This window comes from Diabrotica virgifera, chromosome 1, assembly GCF_917563875.1.
Source record: "Diabrotica virgifera virgifera chromosome 1, PGI_DIABVI_V3a".
NCBI lineage: Eukaryota > Metazoa > Arthropoda > Insecta > Coleoptera > Chrysomelidae > Diabrotica > Diabrotica virgifera.
The window spans coordinates 135598276-135613947 of record NC_065443.1 but is presented as its reverse complement, the minus strand read 5'-3'; the positions used below and the strand labels follow the sequence as shown (position 1 = coordinate 135613947).

At 31.4% G+C, this 15672-nt stretch overlaps 1 protein-coding gene across 1 annotated transcript in view; it reads left to right on the top strand.

The window, feature by feature from the left end:
* LOC114349428 (digestive cysteine proteinase 3) overlaps positions 1–15348 on the top strand; it is a 30795-nt gene extending 15447 nt beyond the window's left edge. The window contains exons 5-7 of the mRNA XM_028299801.2: positions 5919–5978; positions 8773–9061; positions 15036–15348. Coding sequence (XP_028155602.2) covers positions 5919–5978; positions 8773–9061; positions 15036–15310 — 624 coding nt within the window. The 3' untranslated portion in view covers positions 15311–15348. The remainder of the gene's footprint in view (positions 1–5918; positions 5979–8772; positions 9062–15035) is intronic.
* Positions 15349–15672: the final 324 nt, after the last annotated feature.

Here is a 15672-nt window from a genome sequence, read left to right as displayed (position 1 = left end):
CCCTTTAAACCCACCCTAATTAAAAACTAAGGGATTTTACGGAACTTAGTTTACACACTCTTATAACTCTTCAAAAATCCTACAAAGTCATTTTTGAAAAAACTTTTTATTGACAAAAATGAAGGAGCTATGTTTATAAAACGATTTTTTTTTTCGAAAAATTCGGATAGTCCGCTTATGGATAATTTTGAATGTATGTATAATACCACAGAACCGGTTCGTATACTTTAAGATGACTAAAAAACTATTTGTATTTGTATTTGTACATATGTATTTGTAAATTGGTATTTTTGTGTAAATAAATGTTTTTGTAATTCTTTAATTCTACTATTTTTCTGTATAGATCTATTAAAATATCTACCTATAAAAACTGTAATGTTATTAAGGGTGGTTTTTAAGGGTTGAAATATTATGATATTATATCCTAAATTATAAAACAATCATTATTTAACCAATGAAAACCAAATTTTACCCATATTAAAGTTAAAAATGTTTTTATATAATTCTTGACAATAAGGGGTAGTTTACACCCCTAAAAATAATCAACGCCCTTAAGCATGATATAGAATATGAAGTACAGGTTGAGATGATCCTAATCCCAAATTTTTATGTAAATCGATGCAAGTCGAAATTATTCTTTTAGGATAAGTAAATTTTTTATATATAGCTCCAACAAGGGTGGTTTTAAGGGTTGAAATATTATGATAGTATATCCTAAAGCATAAAACAATCATTATGTAACTAATAAGAATCAAATGTTGACAATATTAAAGTTTAAAATGTTATTTTATAATTTTTTACACTTAGGGGTAGTTTTCACCCTTAAAAAACCAAAACCGTACAACGGCTCAATATAGAAAATGAACTAGAGGGTGTAATGAACCTAATCCCAAATTTTTGTACAAATCGATGCTGGACGAAAAAATTGCGAGGTTTTGCTATTTTTTCAGCTTCATTTCCTCGACTATAATATGTAATACCAACCAACTGACTGAGCACAACAGTTTACCTCATACTTGACTTAGTTCTACGTATTCTTTAGTATGGCGTTTTGTTTTACGCTTGTAGTTGTCTTCTTTCCTTCATTAGTTGCTTAGTTTTGTTGCTTATTTTCTCCTCTTTAGTTTCTGTTTTCTTTGCGAATAAATTGTGTTTGCATTTGCAATTTATTATTATTGAAACATTGCAGTATATTTTCTAAGAATTTATTTAGATTTAATTAATAATCTGATTAGTAAGCATATAATACTTAAAAATTATTGAGGGATAAGATATTATATTAAAAATAATGGCTATAGATATAGATACGTATATACTAGAAATATAAAATCGAAAGGATGGCGGGGAATTTTGTTATTAAATAACAAATTGTTCTGATTTAGTGTGTGCGTATTTTTTGAACTAATATATTTTAAATTTGTGTAATATGAAACTTTTTATTTTTGTTATTACCATAGTGACAGTCAATTGCCTGAAAGATATACATATATGGAATAATTTTAAGGTAAAATTTCGTGTAGATTGCTTTTGTTCTGTTTTGATTCTGGTATCATCATTATGGTAGGGGAGCTCAAGCGGGGATTTTTGCCAGTTACTCGAGCGCGTCAGATTATCACATGGGGATAAACCTTGTACCCTGTAAATGTACCTCTATCATATTTATATTGGCTCTAAATACAGGGGAGTTCGTTAAGGGGTGTCCGAAAAAAAATCTATCCTTAGAAAAACTCGAAATCGTCAGATTAAGATAAGGTAATTTAAGTACAGTAGAGCGTCGATTATCCGAACGTCGATCAACCGAACGACCGCTTATCCGAACTCCCAACTGGTCAAGTAAACGCTCAATGGAGAATACCTTAACGTACATTTTTTGTCCGTTCTATGAAAGATTAATTTGAGATAAATAAACGGTTAGAGGAAGGTGAATCTGAAATCAAGTTATCCAACGAATAAAAAGTTGGTAAGGTGGTAAGTAACTTTATGAAATACGAGCAGAAGTAACTTTATGCCACAGCTTGATTCTTCTGACGGATCCAAGTCGTAAAACAGTGAAACTTGCCTCAAACACGGATTTAGATGATGCTGTATATAATTGGTTTACCTAAAAAAGATCCCAGGGAGAACCTATTTCTGGTCCGATTCTGTGTGAAAAAGCAGTTCAATTCAACCAAAAAGTCGGATGGCCGTCAAATTTTCAAGCAAGCACAGGCTGGTTAAAACGATTTAAGTCAAAGTATGGCAATCAAGTACAAGAAGAAAAACTGTCTGCTCGTTGAAAAAGAAAATTAAAAACTGAAAGTTATGTCTGAAATAACCAACCCAATAGGGAACTTGCATAAATTTTTAAATTCGAAAAAAATGTTATAAATCACAACAGAACATAATTTAAAACATGTACTTATCAAAGATAAAAAAAAGTTTTGTTTGTCTTTCGTTTGGCCCCTAAAACGATTAAAAATTCAAATTGAAACAGGTGGTCCAAAACGCATAGTGACGTCATATAGTTGTGCATGTACATTCTGCACCAACAAAGTAAACAAAATTGTACATAATTTTAAATTAGACATTATAAACGTCAGTAGAAAATACAGTTATGTAACGTCACAAGCGTTTTTGATCGTTTGAACTATTTTACATTGGCTAAGGGTTCTTCTAAACCAAGGCCAGAAAACAGAAAAAATATATAGATTTTAAATTATCTTCTAAGTTATTATGAGGTTTTATCGCGTGAAAGTTTGGAAATATTATTTTTAAAGGAAACTGAATAATATTACGTAATAAAAAAATGTGTAAGTTCCCTCATAGGTTTGGCATTCGTTTTGACACTGACACTAAGTTTTATAAATATATTTGATAATTTCTATTTCTGATATATTTGAGGGTTTTTAAGATATATTTTTTAAAATGACCGAAGAGGGTTTTTGTAAAGGGCAGTCTGATAACTTACCTATAGTTGATATGTGTATGGTGGCTACATATTTTCAAAAAAGTGAAAATTTTTCCGTCGGAGAAGTTCGGGGAGTTAAAGCAGATAAGTAAGTACATATATATTATGTATATTATACTCCCATTATACCTACTAATTTTATACTGTGATTTTATTCTGATTATTATTCTCATAAGTATTTAACGATAAAACTTAGTAGGTACACACTTCCTATTAAGTATAGTGGCAATATTATAAAACACAGAAATATGAAAAAATATACTTGTTTTATTTAACACTATTAAGCAGACAACAGACTACTTACGATAAAATGATCTTGACATACATGAAGACCTTGTGTATTATCTGAAATATATTTTTTCGACATGCAAATAACCACTTTAAACGGCGTTTTTTATCCCTTGGTAATCTAATAAATATTTTATTGGGGTTTTGAAAGCTTGTACTTGTACAGAATGGCACTAAACAATACTTATAAAGTTTTTCTTTATTTTCCATATTAATCTTTCTCTTTTTTCCTTCAAAAACTGTAAACTCCAATCCCAACAAACTGGTATATTTTTTATATTATTACAATGACATACGATAAAAAAATGTCATTACAATATAAATATTTTCCCATATTTCGCGACGATGCTGTGGCCAAATACCCAAGTAGGTGGAGGCCAATAAACTAAAGAAGAAGAAGTAGAATATACTTACATATAACCCTCCCACATCACTGATATAACCATATAAAAAACTAATGTAAAACTATGTGACGTCACGGGCCGTCTGAACTACTTTAAAATAAAGAAGACTTTAAATTTGTATTTCTAAGTTATTATGAGTTTTTGAAGCGGGAAATTTTGGAAATCTCATTTTTATACAAAACTGAACATTATTATTTAATAAAAAAAAATGTGCAAGTTCCCCATTGCGACGTATGCGAGGAGAAGTTCAACTGTATGGATTTCGAAAACGAGCAGGCTTTCTTTGGCAGAAGAAAATTCAAGATTTTTAAGCGCGAGTAATTCACGCTTAAAAAATATTTATTTTGTTGCAAATATGGCACTTTTTTTCATAATTCCTATCCATTTTTCATTAAATATAAACATAATAATGTAGATATGTAAATATGGCATTCCCTGTAGATAAATATGTGTGACTATATCGATTTATTTTTTTGGAGCTATTTTCTTGTGGCATTTTTATAATCAATTAATTACTTTTAATGGGAAATAAGCCATAATTTTACCAAAATATTTCTTAATATAAAAATTTAATAAAAAATTTCCGATTAAAAGCAATTGATTATATCGATATAGTTCGATTATCCGAAAAAACCGATTTTCCGAACACCCTTGTCCCCCAATATTGAAGCACACAAAAAACATATTTTTAGCTATTTTTAATGACTGGAAAATAGTAAAAAAAAATTATTTAAGTCCTGCACATCCCGTTTTAGCATACCACGGTTAGATAAAACAGGATAGGTTTACAATATTTAATTTTTTGCATAAAATTATCTAAAAAGTATATTTAAGTAGATATGACTGACGGCAAAATTTACCTTTGAAAAAACAATATCTTCAGTAGTCATAAACTTAAAAATAGGCCTTTTTTATGTTTTATTGCAAAATGAGAAATAAGACCTTTTATTAAGACTAGGTACGTATATCAGAACAAAAGTCACATAAAAATATGTTGTTATTTTCTGAAGTATGAGAACACGCTTCATCGCTATTGAAAAAATTAATAGGCCAACAAATAAATAGGTGGATAAAACGTAATATAAGAAACTTTATCCCATTTTATCCAACTTATAAGTGTCCCGTTTTGTCCAACTCAGACATTTTTCAAAACAAAAATGGCTCCTGCCTAAACGTGAAAGTAAAATTAGATAGACTACACATAAGAATATTCGTTAATGAGTGCTTAATTAAATGTAATAGTCACCGGAATTATATGTTTAGATATGTAGGCAATATAATGTAGAAAACAACGCACTTAAAAGTACAAAGTACCAAAAAATAGAGTCAAACAATTCTAAACACAACAACTTCTCATCAAATGATGGCATCGAAGTAAAATGAACTGAGAATGTTAAAATGACGACTGAGAACAAGTTTTTATCGTTGTCCGATTGATAGCACCACTAGTTGGGTCTCTAGGCTAGGTATCCCGTTTTATCCGACTATCCCGTTTTATCCAACTCTCCCCTATGTAAGATCAGATAGTAATTGCACAAGAGCTCTAAAATTCTGTATTAATTTTAGAGATCGAGTGCAATTTGTTGCGATTATTTCATGAATAAAATTGTTCAAAACCAAAATTTTATTGTAATTTATTTATGTAAGTACAAATTAGTACAATTAAACACACAGTTGTTATAAATATTTGACGGTTGTAAGTCATCACTTTTATAATTTTTAAAACATTAATTGTCATTAATGTCACTGAATGTATTTTTTCATTGCAACGAAGAGCATCTGACGTAATATATTTGACGACGGGAAATTATCAAAAAATATCAGTTTAATTTCTATTTCTGTAGCTTTCTATTGGCCAGAATCTCATATGAATGAAATAATCATAAATATTAGTAGTCAACGTTCGCAGCGAACAGGGTGGTTAGAAGAAGAATAAATATTGTGGATAAAAAAGTAAATTTATAAATTTTTAGTTTTTTTTTTATTTCAGGAAACATATGAAAAATCGTATAGCAAACAAGAATGAAGAAGTTGACCGATTTAAAATTTTTCAAGATAATCTACGTAAAATCAAGGAACACAATGCCCGGTACAAGAAGGGACAAGAAACATACAAAATGGGCCTTAACCAATTCGCCGATTTGACTCGTGATGAATTTGTCCAAATGTTGGGTCTTAGTAAAAGAACTCGTCCAACTCGTCCACAGAATGTTACTTTTATGAGCTTTTCCCGGGAAGTTTTGGCAGATGTTCCAGAATCTGTGGATTGGCGAGATAAGGGTGCAGTAACATCAGTTAAAGATCAGGGATCGTGTGGGTCATGCTGGGCCTTTAGTGCTGTAAGTTTCATTAATAAAGGTCAAATAGTCCAGTCGGGTTAGACGCCAAAAAGGCATAACCTTGCATGGCGAGGTGCCAGAAATTTTTTTGTTTTAACTTTTGGAGTGGCCAAATGTCCATAGACGAAAATACAGAGAATTAATTTTTATAAATTTTGATTTCTTCGATTTTTGTGCTACAATCAACATTTAGTTACCTACACCTATGACAGAGCCTAACGAGACACAAGCAACTAACAAACCCTAGAACGCTGACGTCATCAACAGCAAGCCATACACAAAAACAAACCTAATACCTTAAATATTGATTTTAGCAAATAATTAAAGAAATCTTAATACTATAAAATATAATTATCTCCATTCAAATACAGGGTAAATATTGACAGCCCAAAAAAATTTGTAAAAAAGAAATCGCATTTGCAACCAGATCAGTTCCTACCATATTTTGTAGAAAGTTGAAAATAGCGAAGATATTGAGCAAAAACCCTTCTCCTTTAAAATCAAGATGGCGGCTAACGCAACGGCGGAATTTCGTCGCGATTTTAAATTTACACTACCATTGACCTAAAAATAAAAAATTTTGGGCAGCTCAAAAACAAGATTTAATTAAATAATAATTATGTTCCTTCCCCCTGTCAACTATTTTCCACCTTAACCCGGAAAATATAGACGGCACGAAAAAAACAAATAAATAAAAAATAATTAGTTCGACAGCCCAATCGAAAAAGGTTGTAACTCATTTTTAGCGATTTTACAGGAGAGGCAAAAAACTAAAAATTAAATTTTTAAAAATTTGTAGCGAAATAGTTACTCTTATACACTGATGCGATATGATCTTTATAACATTATAAGGGATTACTGTGAGATGTATGTTTTGTAATTTTATTAACTATTGAAAATCTTGAATTTGATTGAGATACAACCTTAAGAATAAAGATGATTCTTCGTAGAAAAAGGTTGTAACTTGCCTAACAGCCATTTTACACCCTCCGTGTTAATTATTTTTCCAGTTTTACTATTAAAAGGTTGTATGTTTTGAGTCATCGGCAATATAGATAGGAGAAAATTAGTTTTTATGGTATATTTAAACAAAATATCAACTCATAGTTTTCACAACTTTAATTGGAAATTATAAATTTTACAATAACCATAATAATATTCTATCACTTTGAAGAAAACATGTTATAAAATATCTCAAATTTTTCGCATTTCTATTGCGTATCGATAAATATTTAATTTTAAACCATTTTGCTTTATTACTTTACTCTTTTACTATTAACATCTACTTCAAAATTAACATGTGTGTCCTTAAATAGGTTAAAATTTAGAATTTGCTTCTGATTTATTTCAGTTACGGATTAAGGCTTGCCTGATGCTTTGGCACATCGTATCATGGTTATCCATTGGTCTGGAGCATATTATACGACTTGTTTTTTCCGTTATTCTATAAGGGCATGCATTGAATCACCCTCGTTTTGGAATGCGCTATTTTAAAAAAATACATTAAATATTAAACTTTTTTGAAGTTATACTTCTTTACGATCGAGAGTGATATTTTGTAATACCGGGCGCATGCGCACAGACAGTATGTACTCCGTTGCTAATCTTTCAAGATATGTATGTTTCAGCGCTGTCAGCGAAAATAAGTCATTAAAAGTATATATTAGTAATGATGATAATGATCAGTGTTTTTAGTAAATGTATTATTTATTATATTTTTTGTGTCTTTGGATTTGCCTTCATCGGGAATAAGATATTTTATAATAATAGTAAATATATTTAAAGTATTTTTGTATACTTCACTTGGTCTATTAAATTTGTCAGTATGTATGAGATATCTTGTAACCTGTCAAAGCGAAGGGAATATAGCTCAGTGGGAGAGCGTGTGACCGGAGATCGAGAGGTCCCAGGTTCAAATCCCGGACGATTCATATTCTTTTTTTTTAATTGTTGGTATCGTTTTAATAATTTTTTTTTAAAGTGGTAGGTAAGAAAGTTAGTTTAATATTTAAATAAAATACAAATAACCTGTTAAGTATATTTATTTCTTTGAAATTATATAATAGAAGTATAACTTCTTACGTGCGTACAAAGTACACACACACATTATTTTTACTACGTACATAGAAGTATGTAGCAGAAACTATTCAGTATTGATTTTGTCCACCGCAACTACCAAAAAGGAAAAAGTCTTCAAATCCTTTTTTATTTACATTTCGATAAATTGACTAATGAGATACAGCATATTATGTTTGATTACTTTATAAATTAAACATAGATGCAACAAAGTTGTAAGTCATTTAAAAACCTTGTTAATCGTCAAATATAAAGAAAGTAAATATTTAACATAGGGAGTATCCAGTGTTACTGCCCTTTTCACGCTAAAATGCCTTAAAATGGCACACGTAACTTAAAATACAACTTCTTATTAGCCAAACTATTGAGAATTTAACTATGTCGTCTATATTGACGTGTGCGCAATTTTTGCTAAATTAGCCTATGTTGAAATCTAAACAAAGATGTAACTTGAATTACAACCTTGTTCGATGGGGGTGTCGAATTGTAGAAAATCGCATTTGCAAAAATTCCAGATGCCATTTTGTCAAAAAGTTGAAAATGACGGAGATATTGAGCAACAACGGTTTTTCTTTAAAATCAAGATGCGGCTAACGCAACCGCGGAATTCAGTCGCGATTTTAAATTTACTAGCTCGTCATGTAAGATCAAATGTTATCCCGACTGCACTAATTTTATTATACATGTTAATGCTAAAATAAATGATAATTTTTTATAGATCGGTGGATTGGAGGGACAATACGCTCTTAAATATAATAAGCTGGTCTCTCTAAGTGAACAAAATCTGGTCGATTGTGCAGGACCTTATGGTAATGGCGATTGCAATGCTGGAGGAATAATGAGTAGAGGATTTGACTATATAAAAGACAATGGTATTAATACGGAGGAGGATTATCCATACGATGGGCAAATATTCGGCTGTCGTTACCAACCTTCCAAAAATGTTTTACATCTTAGTGGATATCAACAGATAGAACCAAGTGAGGATGCGTTGAAATATGCAGTAGGTAAGAGTCAAAATATTGTAATAAAACTTTTATAACGTAGATATGTTGCTGGATTGCAATCTTAATAACTATTATCGTTGATTGAATAATAAAATTAAGGTAAATATAAAGACTGTTAAATAATACACTTTGTGTATTATTTAACAGTCTTTATATTTACATATAGGTATCTATACATAAATTAGTCTATCCACCACCACAGAAAGAACCAATGTACCTTCTGCTCTATCACATATACTGGCAAGATAACAAAAATAGCCAGATACATAAAAAAGAAAGGAATAACACCAGCTTTCAAAACTAACAACAACTTAAGCAAATATATTAAGAACAATAAGAGCCGAAAGAGAAAACAACTACAGAGTGGTGTCAGAACCTTTGACAAACGGATATCAGAACACAAAAGGGCTTTCAAGAATAGAAAAACAGACACTTCTACATATGCACTTCACCTTCTAGATCATAATCATTCTTTTAATGAAGAATTTCAAATTCTGCATATTCAAAATAAAGGCCTTAAGCTGTCTTTATTAGAATTTATGGAAATTAATAAAATAAAAAATACAGATATAATTCTGAATGACCAACTCAAGACAAACAGCTCCCCACTCATCAACCTCTTTAGTTAAAGACTTTAAAAAGGCAAATCCATAGTAAACTAAATCTTGAGAAAGGCACTCTGCTGAAACAGCTGTAGTCACATAGTTATAATAAATTTTGTGGAAGTATAGAAAACAAACGTGTTCAGTGTTTTATTGTTAGATATAGGTATCTCCTTCAGTTGTCATCTGCAATACTCTATTTGAGAATTATTGTGTCTTTTGTATGTTGATTATCTCTTCTTTCGAAATAAATGACCTCTTGTTATAACCTTCTTCTCACCTATTCCATCATAGAAAGCGTTTTTGTTATTTTTACCAAGAGCAACTGCAAATCCTATTTAAATAGTATGTAAGATAGTAACTGGTTGAGTGTTTTATCTTTTTTTTATTGTTAAAGTAATCTATGTGGCCTTTCAGCTCTCTAACTGGATTCACAACAGTTTGAGCAAACATTTAAGGTAAAATTTACGGTTTTAGGCCCAAACCAGACGGGCCACTCTGCAGCGCTACTCTGTGGATCCACAAAGCAGCTTCCCATGATTTACCGCGGGTTCTTATGTGAAACAGGACGTCGCACCCCAGACGAGCGACTGTGGCCAGCCACAGTCGCCGAGCCTCACTGCTAGTGGCGTCCACTAGTGGCAAACGCCATTCAGACGGACCACTTTTGTAGCTGCCCCAGATATTTACGAGAATTTATAGGGCGAGCACCTAAAATGAATATGTGATACAAGAACCTGAGGGCATATTTATAGGGCATTAAAAGGAAAAGCGTGGGACGTCATCTTTGAATTATTTGTTTCTGATTTTAAAGAAGGTAGCCATATCGAAAAGAATAAATCCCATAAGCAATGTTTTCTCTATTTATATTTATATTTTAGTATACATTTCATGCATTTGAACTGAACAAAACAAATACAATCTTGTTTGTTTATTTATGTTAAATAGTGGGGTCCCATTCTTGGTCAAAAAAGGTTTTATTGTTTGTTGTTGAAAACAAAACGATAAGATATCAGTTAAAAGGGGGTTGCAAGCTAATATATTTTTTACTTTCACTCAGTTGTCAGGTGGTATCAAACTATTTTACGCCTGTAGGATACCAGATGTACCGGTTGATTTTTTATGTGCTTCTTTCTGGGATATAGCTGTTTTTGTCTGGTTGTTCTTAATTCCATTTATGGAGTTTATTGGTATTTTTTCAAAAGCGTTGAAATTTTATAAAATATTTAAAACTATGGACATTAAAAACACTGATTTTGACGAACACACTTTAAGAAAAATATTAGCCTGCAAGTTTTTAATCATTTGATTAAACCTACTGTTTTTTCTCACCCATTACATTAAACGCCGCACCCTTCCAAACGATCCACGATTACAGCGTAGTCGCCAGCGCTAGAAAATCGCCTGTTTCAGCCACTCTGCGGATCCACAGAGTAGCGCTGAAGAGTGGCCCGTCTGGTTTGGCCCTTATAATTTACAGACTGCTATATTTGCGGTAGTATATAAAGCCCATGATATTATATCTTCCTACTTACTGGCCAACAACTCCGGGTAGATCAGCTGATAAATGGAAGGGCATCTTTTTTTTGAGATTGATAAACCTGTAAAGAGCTGAGATTGCAAGAAAAAGTATCATGGATACAATTTGGATTTCGCGATGCCTTTGCCACGTTTCGTGAGGCTATTCGCTGTACAAGTGTTATGTGGAGGTGCATAAATCATAACATACTATTAGGCTCTCTATTTTCTCTCTGTTAAGAGATTGATCAGCACCTTATTAATTCGATTACTTAATTAATTATTTTAATTACTACTCATGGAAACAAAACCAAAATTTAATAAAACTTTCCAAGAAAATTTAGTCTCAGGGCTAGTTGATTTTAAAGTATTACCTTTAGTTTGTGGCTTCTAGTATTTCTCGTTGCTCACTTCATCCAGGACAAAACAAGGAAAATAAATGTACTCAAAATCATGTAAATTCTACAAATGTTATTTATTTATGTGCTATACCATAAATATACGATTCCAAATGTATGCTTAAACTCAATTTTGTTGTAAAAATTTCTTGTCTAATAAATTAATCTTTAATTCTACTATCTCTTTTGTTTTAACAAATTTTCCTTTAAAAGATTCGGTAGACTCTTCTTATTATTATAAAAATAAAACAGATTTTAATTTTCACTTTTTAAATAGATTACTTCTAAACCAAGGCCAGAATCAGAGAAAAAATAGATTACTTATATCTTCTATGAATTTATGGATAAATGAATTATGCTGTAAAATAGTTAAATTAAAATAAATTTGGTATGTAATATAAAACAACTCTCTCCTTTTTAGAAGTACTAACCTTTTTTATCTTCTATAATTCTAATCATGGATTGTGTTGTCCTCGGATCCCCCACACGTGCTCCTTCGGATGCTGCGACTCTCCTTTTCTTCCAACTGCTTTACCAACAAACAGCACTCGCTCCAAATCTTTCCTCAATTTAGTCTCTGACTAGATACAAACAATATCAATCTTTATACTTCAAAGATTTTTTTCCCAGCTCGATATCTTGTGCAAAATTGATAAAAAACAGGCTACTCGTTTGAGACAGAAACTGGAATCTATTCGGACACGAAGAGATTTAACTTCTCGACTCGATCACGTTTTCGTCTCAACAGAAATCTGCTTATACGGCCATCAACTTAACCACTTCACACAAAATCACTACTTTCTGAACTGGACTGCCCTCTTCAGATCTTAATTACGCAATAAAATTTTTTTCCTTCATTCATCTGAGACTTAAACACTCTACTCCCCCCCATCAGTCTCCTCGCCAATCACCAGCATTCTCTCTACACATTAGATCCCTACTTTTTCCATTTTTACATTTTCCATCTTGTAAATAATCCAGGAGATGCCAAAATTAATTTTTGTCTTACATGCTAGAAAAACCCTATTCTAAAACTAAACAATTTTGTTTATTACCGTCTTTACTTTCTAGGAAGCATTTAGAAACAATCCATTGTCCACGTCAAACGCAAATACATCCACTTTCTAAAACCGATCGTAATGTAGTTCTATTTTTCTTGAATTGTTAAGTCCGTTCGTAAAATCTTAATCACTAATGTTTTTCACTTCCACGAAACACTGCCTTACGACTAAAAATATATTATTTACAAATTTTGGCCATATACAGGGCAATGAAAAGTTACGATCTTGTGGTCTAAGATATAAAATGAATTCGCTAAATTTTCCCCATAAAAATTATGTAACAATACATATTTTTTATTCGACTGTATTCTAAGTTATTATACGGAGTAGATATTTGGATACTTAAACACTGCGAAGTTTGTTTAAGAACGCTCGAGGCTTTCGAAATGTGGCGTTACAGGTGCATCTTAATAACTTCATGGATGTATCATGAGACTAATGTTGAAATGTTGGGTTCTAAGTAAAAAGTGCAAGGAATGCGAGATTGTTAATACCATCAAAGATCGAACATTAGTATATCTTGGCCATGTTATGAGATATGAACAGATATATGGCTTGTTGCAACTGAGTCTTCAGGGAAAGGTATTTGGAAAGAAAGGACGGAAAAGGAGAAAAATCTGAGAAAGTAGTTCAATACATCTCCGACCGAACTGCTGATCACTAATATCCGGAAAGAACAGACACTATAAAATAGGTACTGTACGATGAAGAAGATGAAGCCATGATCACTATATCGTCTGCGTATAGAAAGATTATTCTATTATTAATGATTGGATATACATATTACAACAGAAAAATCTAATAATACTTATGCTTCTTTAGAATCCTAGAAAATATTGGAAAGCTTTGTGATTGCTGTCATATTTAATTTTAGAAAATGTATAATTGTGTAATATTTTAAAGAGGACGCATTGAAATGGAGAATCTAAAGCTTTATATTTACAGTCGAAAAAACTACGTTTTTTGTAAACCTTTTTAATCTAAAAAGTAAAACTGAAAGTGATGTTTTAAATTTGTACCATCTAATAGCATGTTTTACATTTTTTATCAAAATATTTTAATTAAATATACATATAAATAATCTCAGCAAAACACAGTCAGCAAGATTTGAACAAAAAGACCCTGTAATAAAACAAAAACATAAAGTAATTATACTAAAATGTGCCATACTCCGGGAAAATCCTTTTTATAAATTAAATATTTTTGTGAATGGAGCAAAAATTTTAAGTTAATGGAATACTTTTTAGTTTGTTTCTATTTTAAACTTCCAGAAAAAGTTACTGTATCTGCTCACATTTTTTAAAATCATTAGGAGATAATGATACACTTTAATGTGAAGTCAACAAAAGCTTTAAAATAGACCAGGGAATAGACCAAAATGAGAATTTATTAAGAGAGTCACTGTAACGCTCCATTTTTTACGTGACATCTCCAAGACGGAGATTTGCAATCATCATGGTTATTCTGATCTTAGATGCAGCTATTAGTATGAATAGTTCGACTGATGTGCATCCCTACCATTCCTTCAAGTTACGTAGCTGAGATTCCTCTCCTTCCTATACTATTCCTGCTTTGGATCTCCCCTTGTATAATCAATTGAAATGTGTCATATTTCTCACCGTGAATGATATACCTCAGGTATTGCAGCTTTCGTGTTTGGATAGTTTTCATTATTTCCTTTCATTTGTTAATGCTTCTCATGACTTCGTTGTTTGTTACATGCTCGGTTCATGATATTTTCAGGCGCCTGTCCTGTATAGCCACAGTTTGAATGCTGAGCACCTGAGTCAAGAAAATATAGCACCTTTGCTAGCCTAACTCTCAAGTCTTAATTCAATTCACTTGTACAAAGTACCATTTTCATTGTATTGAAGTTTGTTTGTGTTTTTTTTATACGAACTTTGATTTATTTGGTGTACCTAATCGTTTGCGTGACTAATTATTGTAGGGTTTTCCTGGTTCAAAAGTAAAGTATTGTTGTTAATTATTAGGCTTCCTTAATGACTCTGGGTTTTTGGAAACCTCATAAATTTAGTTTTCGTGATGTTTATTGATAATCCATATCCTTCTCCATACTCAAATGTCTTGTTCATTAGCCTGTGGAGGTCATGGAGGTTGTCCATCATTACGACAAAAATCCTTTTTTGGTTTATTTTGGTTAGTGTTGTTCCATCATTTGTTCAACCATCAACCATTGAGTGATTTTGTGACTTGTTTTTCTCGTGATATTTTGATTTCTATATCTTTCATACAATAAGTACATCTCGGAATATCATTGATTTTAAATACTTAAGAGTCTCACTTGATGTATATTCTAACTAAGATATATTTACGAACTCATTTGTCCATTGTATTTTATACCTATATTGTCTTAAAGTTTTTTTTTTAATTTCAGCTACTTACGGCCCCATTACCGTTTCAATAGACGCTAGTACTGCTATGTTATACGAAGATGGTATCTTAAATAATTCAAGTTGTGAAAATAGACCCGATAAACTAAACCATGGTGTATTGGTCGTTGGATATGGCACGGAAGATGGTACAGACTATTGGATCATCAAAAACTCCTGGGGAACTTACTATGGAGAAAACGGATATTTTAGGTTAATTAGAAATGCTAATAATCAATGCGGAATTATTGATGATGCAAGCAGACCTCTTGTAATATAAGTTTAGTGATAAATAAAAGTTATTAGATGTTATATAAATTTATTTAATATGGTACTAAGACATCAGATGCACCCAAGAATAAGAAGATATGTTTCTTCTACTATCTTCATATTCTTGGGTGCCTATCCATTTCGAATATTGGAGATCATTTTGGCAATTTTGGTCCTGTGGTCGATTTCTTGAACCAATTATTTCTTGATAACCAATTGATAACTAATTGAAGTAAACCATACCTTGTCCCCAAACCATAATTTCTCATAATACGACCAAAATACTCCAATTTCTGTTTTTTTATTGTGATGAACACTTCACATTTGTTTTTTGCATTACCTGTACACTGTTTTTTGCGTTGAATATGGTTT